The sequence below is a fragment of the Panthera tigris genome, chromosome A1, assembly GCF_018350195.1.
Source record: "Panthera tigris isolate Pti1 chromosome A1, P.tigris_Pti1_mat1.1, whole genome shotgun sequence".
Classification (NCBI taxonomy): Eukaryota; Metazoa; Chordata; class Mammalia; order Carnivora; family Felidae; genus Panthera; species Panthera tigris.
In genome coordinates, this window is record NC_056660.1 from 90010280 (window position 1) to 90034926 (window position 24647).

General features: G+C 50.5%; 1 protein-coding gene across 3 annotated transcripts in view; it reads left to right on the forward strand.

The window, feature by feature from the left end:
• TBC1D9B (TBC1 domain family member 9B) overlaps positions 1 to 24647 on the forward strand; it is a 45742-nt gene that overhangs the window by 15242 nt on the left and 5853 nt on the right. For all 3 annotated transcript variants that reach the window (XM_042981959.1, XM_042981954.1, XM_042981955.1), the window contains 11 exons: positions 2676 to 2888; positions 15803 to 15964; positions 16254 to 16404; positions 16895 to 17109; positions 18626 to 18743; positions 19840 to 20125; positions 21375 to 21504; positions 21634 to 21732; positions 22505 to 22573; positions 23483 to 23723; positions 24099 to 24164. In XM_042981959.1, the coding sequence (XP_042837893.1) occupies positions 2676 to 2888; positions 15803 to 15964; positions 16254 to 16404; positions 16895 to 17109; positions 18626 to 18743; positions 19840 to 20125; positions 21375 to 21504; positions 21634 to 21732; positions 22505 to 22573; positions 23483 to 23723; positions 24099 to 24164 (1750 nt within the window). The remainder of the gene's footprint in view (positions 1 to 2675; positions 2889 to 15802; positions 15965 to 16253; positions 16405 to 16894; positions 17110 to 18625; positions 18744 to 19839; positions 20126 to 21374; positions 21505 to 21633; positions 21733 to 22504; positions 22574 to 23482; positions 23724 to 24098; positions 24165 to 24647) is intronic.

Consider the following 24647-nt stretch of genomic DNA (forward strand, 5'->3'; position numbering starts at 1 on the left):
CCCTGTGCCTCTCCAGTCAAATCCCAGTGGTGTCCAGCAGGTGAGTGTCCCCAAGTCCTGCCTTCCTGGCCCTGCAGTTGGACTTGAGCAAAGTCCTGCCTTGGCTGGGCTTGGAGGACTATGGACCCTCACCAGCCCCACCATGTCACTCTTGGAGGCCATCTCACTGTTCCTCTCCCAACACTTGCCTTGGCTGTGACTCTGGCTCCAGCAGGGCTGGAAGTCCACTGTCACCTGTCAGGGATGGGGGGCAGCTCTCACCTGTCACAGATAAGGGTCAGCTTTCACCTGTCAGGGACGGGACAGCTCTCACCTGTCGGAAGTGTTTTTTCTCAGGTCTCTTAGGCTTCCGCAGGGACCTTGAAGTCAAGGCCATTTGTTCTGTGCTGCCGTGAAGGGTGTAGAAAGTGAGGGAGAGGGCCCCTGCCCAGATGGAAAGCACTGACCCCACAGTCACAGCAGGTTCCCAGGCCTCCTTTTCCTCATGGCCCAGCAGAACAGGCAGGCTGTTCAACTCTAGGAAGCCCAGTAAGGTTCTTCAGTTATAACCCAAATCACAGTATCTTGATTTTATTAAAAACCCAGAACAGTGACACCTCCCTGCATTTGTACAACGCACTCAAACTGTAGGTGCAGCTATGAGCAGGGGTGGGGGGTTCTATGTGCTGCCTCGTTTCCCCAAGGGAGGTCAGAGGCAAAGGACTCGAAAGAGCCACAGACCCAGAAGCTCAAGGCTCAGGTAGCCCCTAACCCCACGTTCCCTTTTTGCACTGGGCCCGTGAGTCTATCCTGGGCGCTGTGCTGACCTGGCCCTGAGACCTGGGGTGGGTGCAGAGGTCTCCTTAGGCCTCAGCTCTATTTCTCCTGATGATCCTACCTTTTTTTTCTTTTTTAAGTTTTACTTTTTATTTTGAAAGAGAGAAACAGAATCCCAAGCAGGTTCCACCCTGTCAGTGCAGAGCCTGAGGTGGGGCTCAAACTCATGAGCTATGAAATCATGACCTGAGCCGAAACTGAGAATTGGTCTATTAACTGAGCCACCCAGACACCCCCGATCCTGCCATTTCTGATGGCAGAGAGCTCTGGCTGAGGCGGGGGCAGACTGTCTGGGGCTCTTGGGATGAGACTGGCCCCGCAGCTAGTCTGGACAGACCCGGCCTGGTGCTGATGATCCTCCTTGCACCCACCAGGGCACTTCACAGGGCCTTCCACTCAGAGCATGCTGTGTGCCCACACCCAGTAGGCTCTTGACTCTGCACCCACCCTCCAAACATGCTCTTCCTGTTGCAGCCTTGGGAAGCAACATTCCGTCCGTCCGTCCGTCCGCTCAGCTCAGAAGCAGGAGCTGTCCTTGCTCCTGACCTGGCCTTGTTCCCGCATCCCAACCATAGCATGTCCCTTCCTCTCCACAGCCACTTCCTCGGGAGGGTGCTGCCTGCACTGAACCCCATTAGTCCCCTCCTCCCACAGCATGTCAGTGCCCTGCCCCGGCTCGTCCAGCATCTCCTGTGATTAGAAGAGTCCCCAGCTGCCTGCTGTGACCTGTGGACCTTTAGTGAACCATTCACTCCTTTTTAGGTCTTAGCTTACATGCATGCAGATGTGCTCACACACACAAACACACACTCATATGCATCTGCACACATACTTATCCACATATACACACACCATACACACACCCACATGCATCTGCACATATACCACGCACATGCACACGCTCACATGCATCTTGCACGCATGTAAGTACACGTACACATTACCACCCCTATATGCATTCATGCACATACCTACACATACATACATGCATTCACACCATAACACATGTGTGCACTCCTACACGTACATTTGCACACATACATACATATGCGCACATAATACACACTCACACATCCCTCTCGTCCTCACTCTTGCCCCAGCTTCTCCAGCCTTTCCTTGTTTGTCAAGCTGGTCCCATCCCTTCCTCAGGGTGTTCGCTGGGAATTCTGCCCTGATGTCTGCCTCAGTTCCTCCCCTGGCTCTACCAGTTCTCAGCCTCAGTTGCTACCTCCCTGTACCTCCCTGGAGGTGCCTTCGGCACGAAGCAGCCTGATGGAGTCCTAGCTCACCCTTTGGTCCCTACTCACCTGTGAGAACTATGCTTCACCTACATGTCCATAGTCCAGCCCCTGGGCTGCAGGCTCTGCAGAGGCATCCCTTCAAAGTCCTTTTTGCACCCTCCACACCTGTGATGCTCTGTCCACACGCCTCAAGGTCAGAGCTGGACCCAGGACACACTGTCAGCAAGTGCAAGCAGGGCCACTCACTGTGCTTTAGAGTAAGAGAGTAACCGGACATCTTTGGGAAATCAAATGGACTAGCAGCTGGGCTGAGCACCTTTCATTCTGCATCATCATTCTCATGACAGCCCTGCAAGGCTGATATGCTCGCGCCCGCATCAACTGGGGGAAACGAGGCTTAGATGTGCACGTAACTTGCTCAGAGTCACATGTTAGCAAGCAGCAGAGTCCACATATGAATGCAGTGGGGCCCAGAGAGTTCCCCTGACCCCTCACAGCACCCTGGCCAGGAGAGAACTATGTGAGGCTGCTGTGTCTCAGACATACAAAACTGTTCAGCTTTCTGTCCCAAGACACAGATGCCTAATAGGTTGGGGGTTTTTTTTTTTGCCTTCTCAGGTGACTATTGTTGAAAAAGCTGACAGCTCCAGTGTCCTGCCCAGTCCTCTGTCCATTAGCACCAAGAGCAAAATGACCTTCTTGTTTGCCAACCTGAAAGATCGTGATTTTTTAGTTCAGAGGATCTCTGACTTCCTCCAGAAGATGCCATCCAAGCAGCCGGGTGGCAGTGGAGTGGGAAGAAAAGCCAGCACCATGGAGCCGGCCCCAGAGGTAAGAGGGCCCCTTGGGAGCCGTGAGGTGGGGATCGGGGCCAGGGCCAGGGCCTCCATGCTGGAGTCTGATCTTATGGTGCCTGTTGTGGCCTCAGGTGGGGAGGGCACCCTCTGGGTGCAGGATGGAGAACCTAATCTAGCACCCATGCCGGTATCCCAGCCACACACTGCCTGACCTCACAGGCCTCTCTGCACCCCACCACACCCCCCAGTCCTCTGAGCCTCACCTGTCTGCGCCAAGTCCCATTCCACATAAGAGACCTTCTCTGGCTTGACCAGCCAACCTCATCTCCATCCGTGAGGAACTTTTGCTACACTATCAAGGCCTATCCAGCATGGGTTTATTTACTGGTATTTCTTCTGTCAATCTTTCAGGGATTTTTACAGGGAGAGACCTCCTTTTCATCTATTTTTATTTTTTTAAGTTTATTTATTTTGAGAGAGATTGCGAGTGGGGGAGAGGCAGAGAGTGGGGGAAAGAGAGAATCCCAAGCAGGTGCCATGCTGTCAGCACAGAGCATGATGTGGGGCTCAAACTCACAAACCATGAGATCATGACCTGAGCCAAAATCAAAAGTCAGGTGCTTAACTGACTGAGCCACCCAGGTGCCCAAGGCCTCCTTTTTAAAGACTTACCTTCAATATCATTATTACACCAACAAAATTCACAATGATTCCTTAATATCAAAGACAGTTGAGGGGCGCCTGGGTTGCTCAGTTGGTTGAGTGTCCCAACTTCGGCTCAGGTCATCATCTCATGGTCCGTGGGGTCAGGCCCCATATCAGGCTCACTGCTGTCGGTGCAGAGCCTGCTTCGGATCCTCTGTCCCCATCTCTCTCTCTCTGGCACTCTCTTGAAAATAAATAAACATTAAAAAAGAAACAAAAGACAGTTGAACCTTGAACAATGCAAAGGTTAGGGGCATCGACCCCTCACACAGTCAGAAATCCACATATAACCTTTGACTCCTCAAAAACTTAACTACTAACAGCCTATTGTTGACTGGATGCCTTACAAATAACATAAACAGTTGATTAACATATGCTTTGTATGTTATCTATATATGTATTATATACTGCATTTTTACAATAACGTAAGAGAAAAGAAAGTGTCATTAAGATCATAAGGAGGGGCGCCTGGCTGGCCCAGTTGTTGAAGCATGCAATTTGATCTCGGGGTTGTGAGTTTGAGCCCCACGTTGGGTATAGAGATTATTTAAAAGTAAAACCTTTTAAAAAAAAAAAAAAAAGAGGAAGACGAGGAGGATCATAAGGAAAGGAGAATACATTTACAATACTGTATTTATCCAAAAGATCCGTGTGTGAGTGAGGCCGTGCAGTTGGAACTCGTGTTGCTCAGTGGTCAACTGCATTTGTATTCACGTTTCCCCAAACTTTTTGCTATTCGATCGTTTGCATTGAAGTACAGATAAGTCACATGCGATCAATTGATACGTCTCTTAAATTCCTTTTTATCTGTAGACTTCTGCTCTATCTCTCATTTTTCTTGCAGTGTTTTGTTGAAGGAATTGGGTCATTTGTGCTTTTCCTGATGTGTCCCTTTGTCCCCTATTTTCTGTCAGTTGGTAGTTGGATAGTGAGATCCAGATCAGATTCAGGTTCAGTTGTTTGTGTGTTTAGGGGGCAGATCTACTTGTACGTGGGATGATTGAGGAGCTACATACTTCCGCCAAGAGCTATATTAATACCTGGTCATTGTGTTATGTGCCATTGTCAGTCACTGTCGAGCCCTGTATAGATCTGGTAACTCATCAGGGATTGTAAGATGGCGGCACTCTACTACTGCCATTCCTTTTGTTTATTAGCTGGAATACTTCCATATTGAGAGGAGCCCCCTCATCAACTACCTAGTTACCTGAGGCACAGTTCGCATAGGAAAGGCAGAGTAAACCTTGTAGCCTTCCTTTTTTTTATTCACCAGTTGTTCAAATGATGAGTCGGTTCCCTAGCATCCTCCAGATGTGATCATGCCATTTGTTATGTCTATTTTGTAGTGTAATTATGAACTTACAGATTTGGGCGCCTTGATATGTTTCGATCCATGACAGTTATTATCCTCAGTCCATCTGTGACCGGAGAGAGCCCCCTGAGGTTCTCATTTGTGCCCTTTTGACACAACCCTGGTCATTTTTGCCTGCTTCCTGGTATGACAAGATGTGTGTGCTGTGGGTCAATCTGAGTTTGTAAAAACACTTCAAGACTAGAAGAGTCCATATAAAAATCCACATATTTGGCTTCTCTGGAAAAATCTGCAGCCCTGGTATGACAGCGCTCACATTCCCACCAGGTGGCATTGGAGCCAAGAGGTAGCACATGGCCTTCAGCTCCCTAGAGCCCCCACCTGGTCTGGCCCACAGAGACCTTTAAATTTTCCACCCCTGTAATCAATTCTCAATAAGTTATTAAGCAGGTAAGGAATGGATGGGAAGGGGCCAGACAGAACCTGTTCATTAGAAACATTCAGAAAGGTTTCTTAGAGGAAGTTGGGCTTGATCTGGGATTTCAAGGGAAGAGTAAGTTTAGGTTGAGTGGAAAGGGACATGAGCAAGCATGTTGAGCTGTCTTCATGAGGCCCAGCACCACAAAGGACAGGGCTGCCGGGCCAGAGTAAGCACAGGCCCCTGGCCCCTTCTAAATGGTCATCATTCACCCAACACATTTTTATTGCGTTTCCATCAGGTGCCAGGTGCTATTCTATGCACTGGGAATAGAACAGTGAACAGATTAGACAGAGTTTATATTCTAGTGAGAGAAACAGACAATAAGCAAACAAAGGAGGGGCTCCAGTCACATGGCATTTAAGCAGAAGCTTGAAAGAAGGGAACAAGCCATGAAGTATCTGGGGAAAGAGTGTTGGAGGCAGAGGACATAGCATGTGCAAAGACCCGGAAATGGGATTGAGCTTGGCACAGGCTACAGAGACAAGCGAAGACCAGTGTGGAAAGTGAGGTTAGAGAGGAGGCAGGAAGCCAGAGCATGGAAGCCTGTAGACCTTGTAAGCACGTTAGCATTGACTCAGTAATACAGGAAGCTGTCAGCACGTTCTGACCAGAGGAGCGACACAATCTGTGCATGCTTTCACAGAACTACTGTGGCGCCTTGTGTTGGGAACAGGTTAGAGGTGCAGCTCCTCAGTACAGAAACCACATGTGGCTCTTGAGCCCTTAAAATGTGGCTAGTCCAAATCCAAACGTGCCATGAGCATAAACTAGACACCAGAGGTTGAAGATTTGCAATGAAAAGAGATCTCAGTAACGTTTTCTATGAATTCTGTGTTGGAATAATCATATATTGGCTATATTGGATCAAATAAAATATGTTGCTAACACTTATCTCACCAATTTCTCTCACGCTTTTTAATATGGCTCCTAGACTGTGTTAAATTACCCACACTGCTCTCATTCTGTGTCTCCTGGACAGTGCTGGACTAGAGAGTGGCGAAAACAGAAGCGGAGTTGGAAGGCTGTTACAGTAGTCAGGACGTGGGACAATAGAGCCATGGTCGAGGGAGGTAGCAGTGGAGCTGGTAAGAGGTGGTCAAATTCAGGGTGTACTTCTTTGTTTCTCAATTGTGGTAAAAGACACATCACCTAAAAATCACCATGTTAACCATTTTTAAAAAAAAATTTTTAATGTTTATTTTTGAGAGAGAGAGCACAAGCCGGGGAGGGGCAGAGAGAGAGGGAGACACAGAATCCAAAGCAAACTCCAGACTCCAAGCTGTCCACACAGAGCCTGACATGGGGCTTGAACTTGTGAACTGTGAGATCATGACCTGAGCCAAAGTTGGCCACTTAACCGACTGAGCCACCCTGGCACCCCTTACCCGTTTTTTTAAGTTTATTTATTTATTTTGAGAGAGACAAAGATAGTGTGAGTGGGGGAGGGGCAGAGAGAGGGGGAGACAAAGAATCCCAATCAGGCTCCAAGCTGTCACTGCAGAACCTGACTTGGGGCTTGAACTCACAAACTGTGAGATCATGACCTGAGCTGAAGTTGGACGTTTAACTGATTGAGACACCCAGGCACCCCACCACCCCACCATCTTAACCATTTTTAAGTGTACAGTTCAGTGGTGTGAAGTACATTCACATCTTGTGTAACCATCACTACCACCCCCATCTGTCCATCAACTCTTTCCATCTTGCAGAACTGAAACACTCACTCCCTATCCCCCTTCCCTGCCACCTCTGGGAACCACCACTCCCCTTTCTGTTCCTATGAACTTGACTGCCCAAGGTGCGTCTTATAAGAGTTCCTTTTGTGACTGGCTGATCTTATTAATGTAATGTCCTCAAGGTTCATCCTCATGGTAGCACATGTCAGAATTTCCTTCCTCTTTAAGGCTGAATAATATCCCATTGTATGTTTATACCATGGTTGCTTAGCCATTCATCTTTTGATGGACACTTGGTTTCCTTCCACCCTTTGGCTATTGTGTAATGCTGCTGTGAGTGGGTGTGCAAATATTTCTTCAAGACCCTGCTTTCAGTTCATACGGATATACCCAGAAGTTGAATTGCTGGGAAGAAGTCAATGGGTAATTCAGTGTTTAATGTTTTGAGGACTTGCCATACCTTTTTCCACAATGACTCTACCATTTTACATTCCCACCAGCAATGCCCAAGGGCTCCAGTTTCTCCCCATCCATGCCAATGCTTGTTATTTTCTGAGTTTTCTAATGGATGTGAAGTGGTATCTCATTGAGCTTTGGGTTTGCGTTTCCCCAGTGATTAGTGATACCGAGCATCTTTTCATGTCTTATTGGCCATTTGTTTAGCCTCTATGAAAAATGTCTATTCAAGCCCTTCTTCACCTTTTTTAAAATTGGGTTGTTTGTGGTCAAGTTAGAGAAGTTATCTATATATTCTGCATATTGACCCATCAGATACATAATTTGCAAACATTTTCTCTCATTCCATGGGTTGTTTTCTCATTTTGATTATTATGCCTTTTGATACACAGAAGTTCTAAATTTTTATGTGGTGCAATTTATCTATTTTTCATTTATTTCTTGCACTTTTGATGTCATATCCAAAAAATAATTGCCAATCCAATGTCATGAAGCTTTTTCTCTGTGTTTTGTTCTAAGAGTTTTTTGGCTTAGCTCTTACATTTAGGTCTGTGCTCCAGTTTTTAGTGAATTTTCATGTATGGTGTGAGGTAAGGGTCCAGCTTCATCATTTTGCATGTGAATATCCAGTTCTCAGCACCATTTGCAATAAAAACTTAACCTGTTCCCCTTAAACAGTCTTGGCACCCTTGTCACACATCATTTGACCATATATTCGAGGGTTCAGTTCTGGGCTTTCAGTTCTGTTCCATTAATCTGTATGTCTTTATGCCAGTACCACATTGTTTTAACTATTGCTTTATAGTAATTTTTTTAATGTTTATTTATTTTGAAAGAGAGGATGCAGAAGCAGAGCAAGCGGGAAAGAGAGGATCCCAAGCAGGCTCTGCACTGTCAACACAGAGCCTGACCCGAGGCTCCATCCCACAACTGTGAGATCATGACCTGAGCCGATATCAAGAGTCAGATGCTTAACCAACTGAGCTACCCAGGTGCCCCTGCTTTATAATAAATTTTTCAATCAGGAAGTATGAAACCTCCAACTTCATTTTCTTTGGCTATTGTTATGGCTTTTTGTGGTCCTGCCCTTGATATTCCATATGAATTTTAATAGATTTTTTTTTTTCTGCATAAAAGTCATTGGGGGAGGGGGGCACCTGGGTGGCTCAGTCGGTTAAGCGGCCGACTTCGGCTCAGGTCATGATCTTGCGGTTTGTGGGTTTGAGCCCCACGTTGGGCTCTGTGCTGACAGCTCAGAGCCTGGAGCCTGCTTCAGAGTCTGTGTCTCTGTCGCTCTCTGCCCCTTCCCTGCTTGCACTCTGTCTCTCTCTGTCTCTCAAAAAATGAATAAAAACCTTAAAAAAAATTAAAAATTAAAAAAAAAGTCATTGGGGTTTTGATGGGGACTGCACTGAATCTGTAGATCACTTTGGGGAGTATTGACATCTTAATCTTATTTCCCCTAATCCACGACCACAAAATGTCTTTGTTTATTTTATGCCTTCTTTAATTTCTTTCAGCAAGATTTTGTAGTTTTCAGCCAACAAGTCTTTGACCTCCTTGACTAGGTTTATCCCTAAGCACTTTTATTCTTTTCCATGTTGTCAGAAATGGAATTGTTTTGTTGATTTCCTTTTTGGATTGTGCAGTGTTTGTATATCACATACGTTTTGGAAGTAGATCTGAGGTTAAACTTTTGGGTTTGATACTGGGTATGGGAGAAAGAGGGGGGGTTACAAAGAAATGATGCTGTAGCGTTGACTGTGCAGCTTAGAGAATAAAGCCACCATTTAAGGACCTGGGGAAGATGCAGGAAGAGCAAAATTGGAAGAATTCAGTTTAGGGTGTATGAAGTGTGACGTCAAGCATAACGAACGCTAAGAACAGACTACTGAAGAGAACAAACAGAGGTCATAGTGGCCTTGACGAGAGTTGCTCAGTGGAAAGACAGGAAGAAAAGCCTGACTGGAGTGGCCTTTAACTGGCACAAGGTGGCAGGAGCAGGGTCACTTCTAAATCTTACCAAGTTTCCTCAGGAAAAGGCCCAGACCAACTTTAAGAGTGGAAGTTTTGTTTTCAACAAAAGCAGGTGGAAGGGTTAGCTACAAGTAGATGGGGTCAAACCACCAAAGGTAGCATTATTCTAACTGGATATAGAGTCAGCAGCTGTGCTGAGGCAGTAAAGGATGTGAAACACCAATGACAACCCCCAACAAGAAAGAGCCCTCCCTCAGACCTGGGACAGAGCAGGGCAGGAACCCAGGGGGTAAAACAGAGAGAAGCCTCTGATAGTAGCGGAGATGGATCAGGAAGTCCTAAAGGGAGAGGGCTCCACAGAGAGGTACAGCAGAATATGGACCCCACTAATGGCTCAGTGCAGAAAGCTACCCGGACCCACATCTCCTGACATGTATGACATCCTCCTGAAAGTGCAGAAGAATCTATATCATTTAAACACAAGCAACAGAAGATTGTGATTGCACTCTATACAAAGGTATAATTGGGGGGGAAATGAACCAAATAACCTTCCACAGACAATGAAAGCACATCAGAACAGTATCCCTCCAAGGCAGATGAAAACTGTACCCTAATATTTCAAAATGATCTAAAAAGAATTAGAGGGGCGCCTGGGTGGCTCAGTCGGTTAGGCGTCCGACTTCGGCTCAGGCCATGATCTCACGGTCCATGAGTTCGAGCCCCGCGTCGGGCTCTGTGCTGACAGCTCAGAGCCTGGAGCCCGTTTCAGATTCTGTGTCTCCCTCTCTCTCTGCCCCTCCCCTATTCATGCTCTGTCTCTCTCTGTCTCAAAAATAAATAAACGTTAAAAAAAAATTTTTTTAAAGAATTAGAAATGACAGAAACTACTGAAGAATGGTATAAATAGAACTTTTAGAAAGCTCAGAAACAAAGTGACCAGTCAAAAGAAAAGAGAGTTGACAAGAGTCAGAAAAGAATTAGAAAAAAACTACAGAAATATTTCAGAAATAAGTATCACATACAAAAAAGACAGGGGTGCCTGGGTGGCTCAGTTAAGTGTCTGACTCTTGAGCTCAGCTCAGGTCTTGATCTTAGCGTCATGAGTTCAAGCCCTGCATCACGCTCCATGCTGAGTGTGGAGCCTACTTAAAAAAAAGAAAGGAAGCATAAGAGACTCTTAAAAACTGAGAACAAACTGAGGGTTGATGGGGGGTGGGAGGGAGGGGAGGGTGGGTGATGGGTATTGAAGAGGGCATCTTTTGGGATGAGCACTGGGTGTTGTATGGAAACCAATCTGACAATAAATTTCATATATTGAAAAAATAAATAAATAAATAAATAAATAAAATTTAAAAAATAATAAAAAAGAAAGGAAGAAAAATAAGTATTGCACAAGGAGAATGCAACAATGAATAGATATCAAAGGATAAGGGAGGGTTGGGGGTCAGAGGAGGGCAAAACAAGTGAAGAAAGAGAAAAAAATAGCCAAAAGCCACAGTATAGAAGTCAGGCAAAGAAGATCCAACTTATGTTTAATGTAGGTCCCTGGAACTGAAAACCAAAGAGCATAGATAAAATAACAACTGATAGAAACTACCAGTCACGAAAACTTTTCTGAGTATAAAAAGACTTGAACGTGCACAGTGGAAGGGCCTGTTGTACGACTGGGAAAACCAGTACAGAATAACCAATAATTGTTACAGAACATGGTAAAAACTAAAGACTTGAGGGGCACGTGGGTGGCGCAGTCAGTTAAGCTCCTGACTTTGGCTCAGGTCTTCGTGTCATGGCTCATGAGTTAAAGCCCTATGTCAGGCTCTGTGCGGACAGCTCAGAGCCTGGAGCCCGCTTCAGATTCTGTGTCTCCCCCTCTCTCTGCTGTTACCCTGTGCTCGCTCTCTCTCTCTCTCTCAAAAATAAATAAACATTAATAAAAAATAAAGATTTGAAAAAATTGGGAGGACAACCAATCCAAAAAGACCAAGTCATTTATGAAAGAATAAAATCAGACTGGGATCAGACTTTTATTTCTTTTTTTAATGTTTATCTATTTATTTTGAGAGAAAGAAAAAGAGCGTGAGTGGGGGGCAGTGGCAGAAAAGAGAGACAGAGAGAGAGACAGAGAGAGAGAGAGAGAGAGAGAGAGAGAGAGAGAGAGAAAATCCCAAGCAGGCTTCTCACTCTCAGTGCAGAGCATGATGCAGGGCTTGATCTCACGAACCGTAAAATCATGACCTGAGCCAAAATCAAAAGTCAGAAGGATGCTTAACTGACTGAGCCACCCAGGTGCCCCTGGGATCAGACTTTCAGATAACATTTTATACAAACAGTAACACCTCTAAGATATACAATTTTTAATAAAAATTATGCCTCACAGATTTTCTATCTGGCAAACTGAGGTTCAGGCAGTAAGCAAAGAATATGTAGGAATTTAAGAAATATACCAGCTCTTGAAGAATCTAATTAAGAACAATGTTCAGACAACCCAGAGACGTTTGGAGAAGCTTTGACTGAAGGTCTGGTGGGCACGTTGAATGTATTTGTAGAAACCAGGCTAGCAAATGAGAATGAAATTGACAGACACTGTGTACATTTTCTATGCTCTGACAAGAAATAATACAATGAAAACATGAGGTAAGAAGGCCTGGAAAGTAGAAAAAGCTCATTGCTTGCCTCGTTAACTAAGAGTGAAAGTAAATCACTGTATGTTGGCAGAGAAAGAGAGGAGGGAGGGGAGGAAAGGGTTACTCACTAATTTCAGTATTGCCCATAGCAGGGAGTCAACAGGGTCTAGAAAGGATGGACCAGGGTACTAGATAAAGATATTATTATAAAGGTGGGTATTAGAACATAAAGGCACACTTTCTAGGAAAAAAAAAAAAAAAACTTGAGGGGGAAAGGATACAGTGAGTTTAAACAACTCTTTTGAGAATTTTGTATAAAAGTCAGCCAAGAATAAGAGGTCACTTTTCAGTTGGAGCATAACACATATACTCTAAAAAGCGCACAGATCATAAGTGGTAGCTCAGTGAACACAATATGTGAGCACCACCCAGTTGAGGCACATAGGAGGGTCTGTGGGGTCAGCTCTGGCTACATCCAGTTGCCTAGAGGAAGGTCCTGGAGGTGGAGGGGTGAGATTCGGAGCCAGAATGGAGGGGGCCAGACCTGGCCTGCCTGCGAGGCCACACATGCAGGAAGGCTGGCTGGTAGGCGTGGCTGTAATGGACTTCAGATTGCTCCTCGCTCAGTTAAACAGGAGGCCAGAGGTTTGAGATTTGATTCACAGGAAGTGAGGTGGGCAGGTGGCTCCCGAGATTTGCACTGGAATGTGTGAGGTGGTCAGCTGCAGGAAGGGGAGGGACTAGCCTAGGAAAACGCAGGACTCCCAGGCATCACGGCCTGTGAGCTCACTGTGGCTCTGGTGACTGTCACACAGGACGGTCATTGCCAAGACCACATCCTTGAGTCCGTCTCCTTTTCTGGCACTGAGAGTTTGATCCTCTGAGGTGCTCTGTGGCCTACAAGTCCATTCGCAGTCCTGGTCCCTTTGGGGAACCTCAGGCAGGAAGCAGAATCTCTATATTAGGGCTCTGTTGGTCTGGACTGGGGTTGTGCCCTCTGGTTTGAGCGATTTGTCGTGAAAGTTTATTTCTGAATTTCTTTTTATTTTTTTAAGTTTATTTATTTTGAGACAGAGTGCAAGTCGGGGAGGGGTGGAGAGAGAGGAAGAGAGAGAGAATCCCAAGCAGGCTCTGTGCTGCGATGTGGAGCTCAGACCCACGAAGCTGTGAGATCATAACCTGAGCTGAAACCACGAGTCAGACACTTAACCAGCTGAGCCACCCAGGTGCCTCTATTTCTGAATTTCTGAAATCAGCCAGGGGCAGAAGGATGCACTGTGGATGGGAACCTAGCAGAGTTCTCTTCTTTTTTTTTTTTTTTTTTTTTTTTTTTTTTTTTTCCTTTTTTCTGTCTTTATTAAAAACAGCACCTCTGGGGTAAAATTAACATACAACATGCCATATATATCCAAAGAGTACAGTTTGGTGAGTTTAACATGTATTCCTTGTGAAACCATCACCACAGCCAAGAAGAGGGTTTTCTTACAGGGAACACAGAGACAGTGAGGTACTGCAGGAAGCCATCCAGTACCCCTGCCCCTGCCACTTGGTGGATGGGACCATGGCAGGGGGGTCACAGACAACAGGACCCAGACTGGAGCATGACACACAGAGGAGGAGCTTACTGGCTCACAAGCCAAGAAGTCCATGCAGTCAGCCGCCTATCCCCAGAGAGGCCTCTCCCCATTGGACTGGGCTTTCTGCCAAGAGGGCAATGTTCCCAGGTGGTGTATAGACCAGGATGCTGGCAGCAGCCCTGCATCCTCCTTGGCTCCTCCTGACATTCCCTGTGGTTACCACAGCATTTCCTTGGTGGCGCCTGGGTGATGCAGTGCCTTCAACCCACCCTGAGCCCAGGGGCAGGAAATGCTGATTAGTTCAGGGCCATCACCCCAGTTCTTGGTGGAGCCCATTGGGTGTGGGGCCCAGAGGGAAGAGAGATGTGCCCCCCACATGCTGGGGTGCCTGGGTGGCTCAGTTGGTTAAGTGTCCGACTTCAGCTCAGGTCATGATCTCAGGGTTCGTGGGTTCAAGCCCCGCATTGGACTCTGTGCTAATAGCTCGGAGTCTGGAACCTGCTTCAGATTCTGTGTCTCCCTCTGTCTCTGCCCCTCCCCAACTCATGCTCTATCTGTCTCTTTCTCTCTCAAAAATGAATAAACATTTTTAAAAAAATTTTTAATGGGGAGCTGCTACTGGCAAGAGGGGAACCAGTGACATGTGTCCACCTAAGAGCAATGTTGTCCCACCAGCAGGTGCTCAGGGAGGAAGCTGAGGGGAGAATAGACAGAATGGGCACCAGCTCTGGACCACCTGACCCCCTGGGCCAGGGGACAAGATAAGCACAGGCCATTACATCAAGCTCGCCTGGAATTCAGGTCCCTGTAGGCTGAACAGTGGACAAGCAGGGGGCAGATGTCAGGTGTCACCCGCACTGTGCCTGAAGGGTCACAGCTGCCGGTGCTTCCCTGAGGAGATAGGTTTGCCTGGGGACGGGTTCTAGAAAACCAGGGGAAGAGCTCTGAAGGTTAGGGTTCTCCTGCAGACCTTCATCCCTGATGCCTCCCTTCCCTGCTGCCAGCCCCACATTGCCCTCCACACTGAGATGTTCCCAGAACCACACCAGGGTCCATTTCTCTTGCCCTTTGGCTCTCTGTGCAGTGGGAAAGTGGATTGCCAGGCTCCTACATGGAGGAGGCCCTCTTCTAACATAAGGCCCTGTTCCTGGTTAGCCCCTGTGGGGGGTGTACCCCGTGGCAGAGAGCGGGACTCCTCCTCACACACACCCAGTCCTAGTGTGCTGGAAGCCACTGCATACCGGTGAGGAGAACCCAGCCTCAAGCTGGCATAGGTGTCCAGAGCAAAGAGGTGGTGTGGCCACTGAAGACTGCACCACACGCTAGACGTGTGGACCAGAGGAAGACAGAAGCAGGGAGCTTTGGGGGCAATAACCAGCCCTCCAGAAGCCCCTTCTTTGAGGGGACCTTGAGGGCACAGTGGACAGGTCACCTGAGGGAGAGAGGACAGGAGAGGGCTCCTTCCCTCAATTGGCAGTCATCAAGGGCACACGCAGAAGGGATGGCCTCAATCAGGACTCTGGCGATCTGGAAAGGGCAGGCCGGGCCATCAGGTCAGGACTGTGCTGGCCGACCTGGCCCCAGTGTCGCCCTGCCTCTGCTCCACTTTCCCTGTATGACTCCTCGCCTGGGATCCATGGGACCCACTGCACTTTCCTGACAATCCCAGCGTGAGCTGATCCCTGTGACCAGGGGCCTTGTGCTCAAACGTCGGGCAGCACTACTACGGCCGCCATCTGGGGACAATCTGGGCAGATGTACTTGCCCCTTCAGCAGGGTCTGTACCCCAGAGGCTGGAGTGAGGAAGGTGCCCCAGGGAGCAACAAGCACCGCCAACCAGGCCCTTGAGGGGCACACAGGGGCTCTGGGCCCTGACCTCAGAGAAGGCCTGGCAGCATGGGCCTTAGGACCCTTCCCCTAAGAGATCAGCCACTGTGAAAGGGCTTGGTGAAGGGAGGACAGCGTGGATGTCCTGCTGGGCCACAGCATGGCCTCCTGCTCGGCCAGACCTGGTGCTTCTCTGCCCATACTTCCCACCCACCTCAGTCCAGCAGCCAGCACTTGTGACTGATGTGCAAGTCAGAGGCCCCACAGGGGGCTCACTCACCGGGTGCCTTCCCTTCTGTGTTGTGTTTTTCAGCCTTGCCCAGCTCCACCAAAGGCGTCAGATCAGCTCACCAGTCCCTCCACACCCCTTGGTGGTCGCCAAAGCTCCAGCGTGCAGGATGCACCGACCTCTTCCCAGGGTCTACTCAAACTCTTCCAGAGAAATTCGCCCATGGAGGACCTGGGGGCCAAGGGGGTGAGCCAGAGCATGGACTCCACTGCCATGTAGGACCCAGCCTGGGAGGAGGCCAGGGACATCCTGCCTAACCCAAGGGGCACAGCCGGTCACCACAGTCTCTAGGCTTCTGCAGGGAGGTTCATTTCCCTGACGCCTGCGGCTGGTGCTGTGCCAAGCCCAGCCTGGGCCCTCGGCATTTTTATCAGGAGCCCTTGTAAATCTTCATTCTAGATGGAGGAGGGCCCAACACCTGCACCTCAGCCCCCGGCTGACTGGTGCTCACAGACCCCGTCTGCTTCTCCCCCAGGCTAAGGAGAAGATGAAAGAGGAGTCATGGAACATTCACTTCTTTGAGTACGGGCGTGGTATGTGCATGTACCGCACGGCCAGAACGCGGGAGCTGGTGCTGAAAGGCATCCCCGAGAGCCTCCGGGGAGAGCTGTGGCTCCTCTTCTCTGGTGAGCTGCCCCAGCTTCGGCCCGGATCCTCGGGGGCCCCTGCATGAGAGCTCCACTAGTCACCCAGGCGGGAACGGCCAGCCCTTTACAAGGCCGAAAGGGGGCTCTCGTCTGTGAGGGGCCCACATCAGGAGAGCCACCGTGGGGAGCAGACACCAAGGACAGGATGCCGTCTCCCGGCTGGTACCTTCCCACTTGCAGTGAGAGGCAGGTCCCCTGAGGCCTCCTTTCCTTGGGACAGGCCCTGACAGCATACACTCTCCTTGGCCACTTGGACAGTTTCATGAGAATGCTGTTTAAACTCTGGTGGGGACAACCCCTCCCAGGAGCAGTCACGAGGGAACCTTTGTCTCACCCCTCTTAACGGACCCCAGAGTTACACTTCTCTTCTGTGGTGCATTGACATCTCCAGCCTGCCCTGTCACTGCCCCCACGGTCTCAGGAGGGGAGGAGGAGGAGAGAGAGACAGCTGGCAGCTGTGTCTCCACAGGGGCCTGGAATGAGATGGTGACTCACCCTGGCTACTACGAGGAGCTGGTGGAGAAGTCCACAGGGAAGTACAGCCTGGCCACGGAGGAGATTGAGCGAGATCTCCACCGCTCCATGCCTGAGCACCCCGCCTTCCAGAACGAGCTCGGGATCGCTGCTCTCCGGCGGGTGCTGACCGCCTACGCTTTCCGAAACCCCACCATCGGCTACTGTCAGGTAAAGGGGATTGGCCAGGCCCAGAGACCACATCTCTCACCAGCAGCTCCTATAAGCAGAGCCTGGCGCCCTGGACCTTAGCGATGGCCTCACAGACTGTGACTGTGCCCCCCGACCCCCCGGGAAAAGCCCGATCACAGATAGAGGTGTAATCAGAAACAGTATTAATTGCTTGCTCTTCTGTGTGCCCTGGCCTGGGTCCTGGAGCATTTGACTGTTTAGTGTTTGTGGTAAAATGTATACAACGTCTTAAGCGTACGCTTCAGTGGCGTGAAGTGTGTCATTGTGCAACCATCCCCACCATCCATCTCCAAAACTCTTCTCATCTTGCAAAACTGAAGCTCTGTACTCCTGAAAACAACCTCCCTGGCAGCCCCCTTCTTCTTTCCATCTCGATGGATTTGCCCTAAGTGCCTCATCTGAATGCAGTCACACACTGTTTGTCGTTCCGTGGCTGGCTTCGTTCGCACAGGGTCCTCAAGGTTCGTCTGTGTTGTATCACATGTCAGAATTTCCTTCCTTTTGGAGGCTGAATAATATTCATTCTGTGTATATATCGTACTTGGTCTATCCATCCATCTGTACACAGACGCTAGGTTTGCTTCTGCCTTCTGGCTATTGTGAATAATGCGCCGTGAGCATGCGTGTGCAGTATCTGTTCCTGTCCCTGCTTTCATTTCTTTTGTGTGTATACCCAGAAGTGAAATTGCTGGATCGAATGGTAATTCTGCCTTTAATTTTTTTTTTTTTAGGGATTGCCATAGTGTTTCCCAGCAGCTGCACCATTTTACATTCCCACCAGCAGTGCACGAGAGTTCCAGTAACCCCACATCCTCACCAAACTTGTTTTCTGGTCTTTTGATAAGAGTTGTCCTAATGGCATGAGTGTGGTGGCATCTCATGGTGGTTTTGATTTGCATTTCTTGTGGCATTTGATTTCACATACAGGGGACATTTTCCTGGCCCAGTCACATGGCTTTCTGTTTCCCTGAGACTGCAATCTGGATTTCAGAGAGCATGCCACCTCCTCAAAGGTCACTTTCTATAAAACCAGTGTTCTGCATGACGTGTCGCCGGTTCACGGAAAGTCAGGGCGCTGGCTTTAAAGAATTTTTAAGATAATCACCACCACCAAAGCGTTCTTCTTACAAGCCTGTCTATCAGCTCAGGCCGTGTACGGTCCCATTTGGCCTCGGCCGCCCTGCTGCCATGTAGCTGTCATGGGCGGCTCACTTACACATCTTCCTGGCCCCGTGTCACACCTCCGACACTAAAAACCACTCTGAAGAAGTAGCGTCACATGCTTATATCCTCTTCAGCTTTCCAAGTGCCCACTGGCTCGACTTGAGGGACTTGGCAGATGGTTTTTGTCCAATCGATTTCCTGCAAATTGCCTTTTGGCAAGTTGCCTGGAGTTGGGTGGGAGGCCATGCAGGACACTGGGTGGGGGAACGGTCAGTTAGTTATATGCAGTGGCCAGCTCCGGGAGCCTCCCTTGCTGTCTCTGTGCTCACAGGCCATGAACATCGTCACCTCAGTGCTCCTGCTCTATGGCAGCGAGGAAGAGGCCTTCTGGCTGCTGGTGGCCCTCTGTGAGCGCATGCTGCCCGACTACTACAACACCAGAGTGGTGGGTGAGTGCCTGCGGCCCAGCTTTCCCTGCAGGGGTAGCGGCCTCCCTGTGCCAGGCTCTCCACTGAGCACACAGCACAAGTGAGTGGAGGCCTCACAGATGTGCAACAGGCTGCAGACAGTCACGGCTCCCTTTCTACGGATGAAGAGGCTAGAAAGTGGAGACCCAAACACAGACCCCTACCATCTCACCGAGCCTTTACACATTGCCCTCGGAATGGCTGGCAATGAGAAGATACTACCCAGTCAGTGGTTTTTAAAGGAGAGCCTGAGGCCTAAATTCTCATCCATCCAACTCTTCCTAAGCCTTTTTTTTTAAGTTTATTTTTATTTATTTTTGATAGAGAACAAGTAGGGAAGGGGCAGAGAGAGAATCCTAAGCAGGCTCCGCGCTGTCAGCACAGAGTCCGATGCAGGGTTCGAACTCACGAACCACAAGATCGTGACCTGAGCCAAAATCAAGAGTTGGACACTTAACTGACTGAGCCATTCAGGTGCCCCGTAAGTCTTTTTATTGTACAAAAATTCCAGTATCACAGCCAGAGCATGTAGTACATCCCCATGCACCTGTAAACCCAGCTTCAACTATTATGAGCACAGCCAGTAGAATTGGTGCTATTAAATGAAAATGCACTGGCAAATGTGTTTAATTACATTATATAATTAAGTCTGTTATTCTGAGATGTCCTTCCCCTACCATTTGGTTTTGGGGGGCTCCCCTCTTGGGGTCCATTATAAGCACATCTGTTCACAAGCTTCAGGGCAGAACACACAGAAGCCCCCCCAAAGCCCCTGTTTACTTCTGATACTTCTAGAAGGGAGAAATCTGTATTTCCCCAAAAGAAAATCCAACCGCAGTGGAAGAAATTATTCTTTTCACATGGTGGTTTGGAAGCTGTAGAAAGGAACCCCGCAGCGTGTTTTTCTTTCCTGTCTTCTCCACTCCACCCCCTCCAGCCCTCCGTGTAAGCGGAATTGGCCAAGGATCAGACGGACTTCCTGCATCTCACCCTGGCACCCCCCCCCCCCCCGCCCCCATGAGGACCTGCCTGAGCCAGGAACAGGCTTATCATTCAGACCCCTTCGTCCTCTCCCCAGGGGCCCTGGTGGATCAAGGCATCTTTGAAGAGCTGACGAGAGACTTCCTGCCCCAGCTCTCTGAGAAGATGCAGGACCTGGGGGTGATTTCCAGCATCTCACTCTCCTGGTTCCTGACCCTCTTCCTCAGCGTCATGCCCTTCGAGAGCGCTGTGGTCATTGTTGACTGCTTCTTCTACGAGGGCATCAAGGTGATCCTGCAGGTGGCCTTGGCCATCCTGGATGCCAACATGGAGCAGCTGCTGGGCTGCAGCGACGAGGGCGAGGCCATGACCGTCCTGGGCAGGTGACCGAGCCGGACACCCTCCTCCTGCGGGGCTGCTGGCCGGCACCCCCACGGGTGGCAGAACCTGACCCCTCAGCAGCCCTGTGCATGCCTCACTCAGCATTCAGTGATGTGCCCACCAAGCACACTCCAGGTGGCAGGGGACAACCTCTTTTCTGATGGGAGACAGAATGGCACTGGGCAGTGATAGCTCTGGGAGCAGATAAAATGGGTGGTGGACCAGAGCACACTGGGCTGGAGGACCTGGGGGGCAAAAGGCAGCTGGAACAGCATGGCCTCCAGCCTCTAGCAAAGGCTGAGCATCTGCTCTTCTCTCAAAGCAGTCCTGATGGCGCCTTCCCCAGCTCAGCAACCTCACTCCCCATCACCTTCACCTAGATGGAGGGTCCCATGCTGGGCTTGCTCTAACCACTGTCACCTAAGGACCAGAGTCATCCTGGCCACCACCTCCTCCCGCAGCCCCTGCAGCCCATCCTCGTAGACTCTCTGTGATCCAGCCCCTCCTCTCCACCCATACCATCTCAGTGCACGCGTACAGTACCTCTGCCCTGGGCCCTGGGCCTGCTTCATTACTGTTTTCCCTGCTCCAGCCCCACCCACCAGCACCCACAGGGCTCTCCTCAGAGTCTGACCTTGTGGCTCCCCATGCCACTATAGTAGTTGTCCTCTGGACAAAGGAGCTGAGTCCCCCAGCCTGGCCCTCAAGCCCCTTACACCCAGAAACGCCCCCCCACCCCCGCCCCAGCCCTGGCCTCACACCGGCCCAGGCCCACATGCTGGCCATGTGTCTGTATTTGTCCATCCTGGAACACTCCTGGCCACCCAGGCCTGCCAAGGACGCCGCCACCTGCCCACTGAGCCAGCCCAGGAAGATGTCCTCCCTCCAGCTGGGACAAACCTTTCTCCTAGTGTGCTAGGGTCTGGGCTTAAAAAGGGCCCCCATGCAGGGGACCCCCAGAGGACAGCCTGGCTTCCCAGAATTAGTGCTCAGGCCCCACGAGAGGCAAGGCCTCTCTGCCGCCTCCAGGGGGATCCTGGATTTGCCAGGACATCCTCTGGGGCATGGCTCTCCCCTCCCCTGCTGCAGAGTCATTGGCTCATCTCTTGCTCTCCTGGAGGCTGCCCCCTCCTCAGCACACTTGCTTATTAATTGGGAGTCTAGGCAAATTAGGTCCCTCCACATCACTTAGTAGGTAAGACATCCCTGTTGCCTGTGGGTGGTCCAACTTCTGTTCTTTAATCCTTACAGATACCTGGATAATGTGGTTAATAAGCAGAGTGTTTCTCCTCCTATCCCACACCTCCATGCCCTGCTGACTAGTGGAGATGACCCTCCCACAGAGGTGGACATCTTCGACCTCCTGAAGGTGTCATATGAGGTCAGCACCCTCCAGGGCTGTCTGGCCAGCCTGCCCCACCCGGGCATGTGGGTGTGGGCGGCCGTGGCTGGTAGCAGTTCTCTGCTCTGTGGTTCTGCCTCATCTCACGGAATCACCTTTGGCCGGTAGAAATTCAGCAGCCTGAGGGCCGACGACATTGAACAGATGCGGTTTAAGCAGAGGCTGAAAGTGATCCAGTCCCTGGAGGATACGGCCAAGAGGAGCGTGGTACGGATCGACTGGGCTCCAGTGGCCACAGGTTGCTGGCAGGGGTGGGGGCAGTGATCTAGGTGGGCTGCTCCTGCCCTGCTATCTCCTCACCTGCCCACAGGGCCAGGTGCAGAGCCCCCTAGTGCTGCCCTGTATGAGTCTGGATTCCAGGAGTGAAGGTGCAGATCTGGGGAGGTGGGAGAGGACTGGTCACTGTTCTGTGGTCACGGTGTTCTGCTCCCAGGTTGATACTGCAAAACTCTGACACCTCAGAGCCAAAAGACCAAGTGTCATCCTACTGTGGGCTGAGCCCTCCAGCCTGGGCTTGTACCTGCCCCTGGGTAGCAACACTCAGCCGCCCTCCACCCACCCAGCCCCCTGTGCCTCCCCTACAAGCCTTTGTCCTCCCTAGCTCTGGCGAGAGAATTTACTGGCAGGTTCTAGGACGCCTGCCAAAAAGCCAGGGCCAGAGTCTTTCCAGAGATTCAGATAGCAGTCACTAAATGCCCCTCACCCTGTGTACCTGACTGGGCATCAGGACAGACAGGCCTCCCTCCCCCCACCATGCTCAGCACGGAGCTTGGAAAGTGTAGACTGAATAACAGGATAGGTGACCAGGGATACTTGTGTGGTCCACACCTTCTTTCCTGAATGGGCTGCCATTGTGTGCTTGGCCAGCTGGCAACATTAAGAGGGTGGTCTGTGTCTTAACCTTCATCCACATGGGAATTCTGTCAAAGAGCTAGAATTTGAGAATCCATCGGTACATCCTGTTTCTCTTTCCTTCTAGGTCCGAGCTATACCTGGGGACATTGGTTTCTCAATTGAAGAGCTGGAGGACCTTTACATGGTGTTTAAGGTGACAGCCTAGAGCAAGGGCAGAACCAGTACCCCATCCCAGTCCCCTAAATGTGTCCTCAGTGCAGCAACCTCCTGCCAGAAGAGACATCGATTTAAAAATGTCCTCAGATGCAGTTACCACAAACCTCACATGGTAGAATTTAATTCTCCATGGAGTTTAGGCAGGACGCTTTCTTAAAGTGGCAGAAAGCCCACTCTAGTCAGCTTACACAAGAGGGAAAGCATTGGCTCATGTTACTGGAAAGTCTAGGAAGTTTACAGCTTCAGGCATGGCTGGATCCAGGTGCTTAAACATGCAGGCAGGTTTAAGAATGGCAGGACTGTCCTCAGAAGCTCCAGGGTCATCCTGTTCTCTCAAGGGAAAAAGCTTTTTCTTTCTAAGTAGTTTTAGCAAAAAGTCCAGGGTGAATTGTTGGACTCAAGTTAGGTGCTGTGGCTATAGGAGGGTTATTACTATTGAGCCAAAACTAACTAGGCCATGTGCCTGTCCCACGCCCTGAGGATAGGACAGGAGGCGGTCTCCAAAAAGATTTCAGGTGCTGTTACCAGAAGGGGAAAAGTTGTGATGAGCAAGCAGAAACAACACAGTCCACACTTCTTGTTATTGGTTCCCATCTGCCTCTGGTTTACCAGCCAGGGTGGCCACTGTGATGAGCCTTCCAGTCAGAACAGCCCAGTCAGTGCTACCTCTCACCCGCTCTGTCTCAGTTCCTGCATGTGTGAACAAGAGGCTGGTGGTACCAATGTGGGAGGTTCCCTGAGATGCCATGTCTGGCCTAGTGCTCCCCACCCCAGTGCCCTTCAGACTCAGACAGAAGAGGAGGGTGGACTCGCTGGCCAGCCTGGCAGTCCTAACCGCCCAGGCTCTGGGAGGCCAGGCCATCTCACCAGGCCGTGCCCTCCACAGGCCAAGCACCTGGCAAGTCAGTACTGGGGGAGCAGCCGCCCCACGGCTGTGCGTCGGGACCCCAGCCTGCCATACCTGGAGCAGTACCGTATCGATGCAGGCCAGTTCCGGGAACTCTTCGCCAGCCTGACACCCTGGGCCTGCGGCTCCCACACGCCTGTACTGGCGGGGCGCATGTTCCGGCTCCTGGATGAAAACAAGGACTCTCTGATCAACTTCAAGGAGTTTGTGACAGGAATGAGTGAGTAGCTCCAGGGCCCTTCCTCAAGAAGCCTCCAAATGCCAGCCCAGCCAGTCTTCCCACTGCAGCAAGATCCTTGATATAGAAAGGGCAGTTTTCCCATGGGGAACACGTAGGGGTCTAGTGGGGTCTTCTCCTCCTCCACCCCTCCCTCAGGCCAGGGCTGCACAGGGTGGGTCCGCAGAGCCTGAGAAGGGGAAAGCCCAGGGACAGTGGGAGACCTGGGGCTTACTCCGGGACCTCTCCAGGAGGGAGTCAGGGTATGAGGAGGGACACACCAGAACCCACTGGAAGGGGAGGTGCTCCAGTGTGGACTGGCCGTGGGGCTTTGGTGCCCTGTAGCCAGCATGCCTCCTCACTGGCCTTCCTCTGCAGGCGGGATGTACCATGGGGACCTGACCGAGAAGCTCAAGGCACTCTACAAGTTGCACCTGCCCCCAGGTGAGAGTCACCAGTGAGGGCCTCTCATGCATACAGGGTTGGGGCTGCAGCGTCCCAGGGCACAGGCCTCTGTGCGGTGCTGGGCCTGGGGGGCCTAGGCATCATAGAGGTTCCACATCCTGACAGAGTGGGAGGAGGAGGCCAGAGCACTGGGGTAGGGCCAAAACCTGAGAGGGACTGTCTCAGAGGACTCAGACCATGGGCAAGGACCCAGGTAAGACACAGGGAAGCTCCTGTCTGTCCCCTGAGGGTCAGCCTGGGGGCACTGCCACGGCCCTCAGAATGGCCTGGGTAGCCCTGCTGTGCAGCCACGAGCAGGAGCTGCTCTCCCTTGGCTCCCGGGCCTGAGCCTGCCGGAGATGCTAACAGGCTGGGATGGGATGAAGGGTGCCCAGCAGCCAGTCCTAAGCCAGGCCGGATCCCACGGTCTCTGGGTTCCCACTGTGCAGGCAGAGCTCACCCAGCTCAGCAAAGGTAGCCACA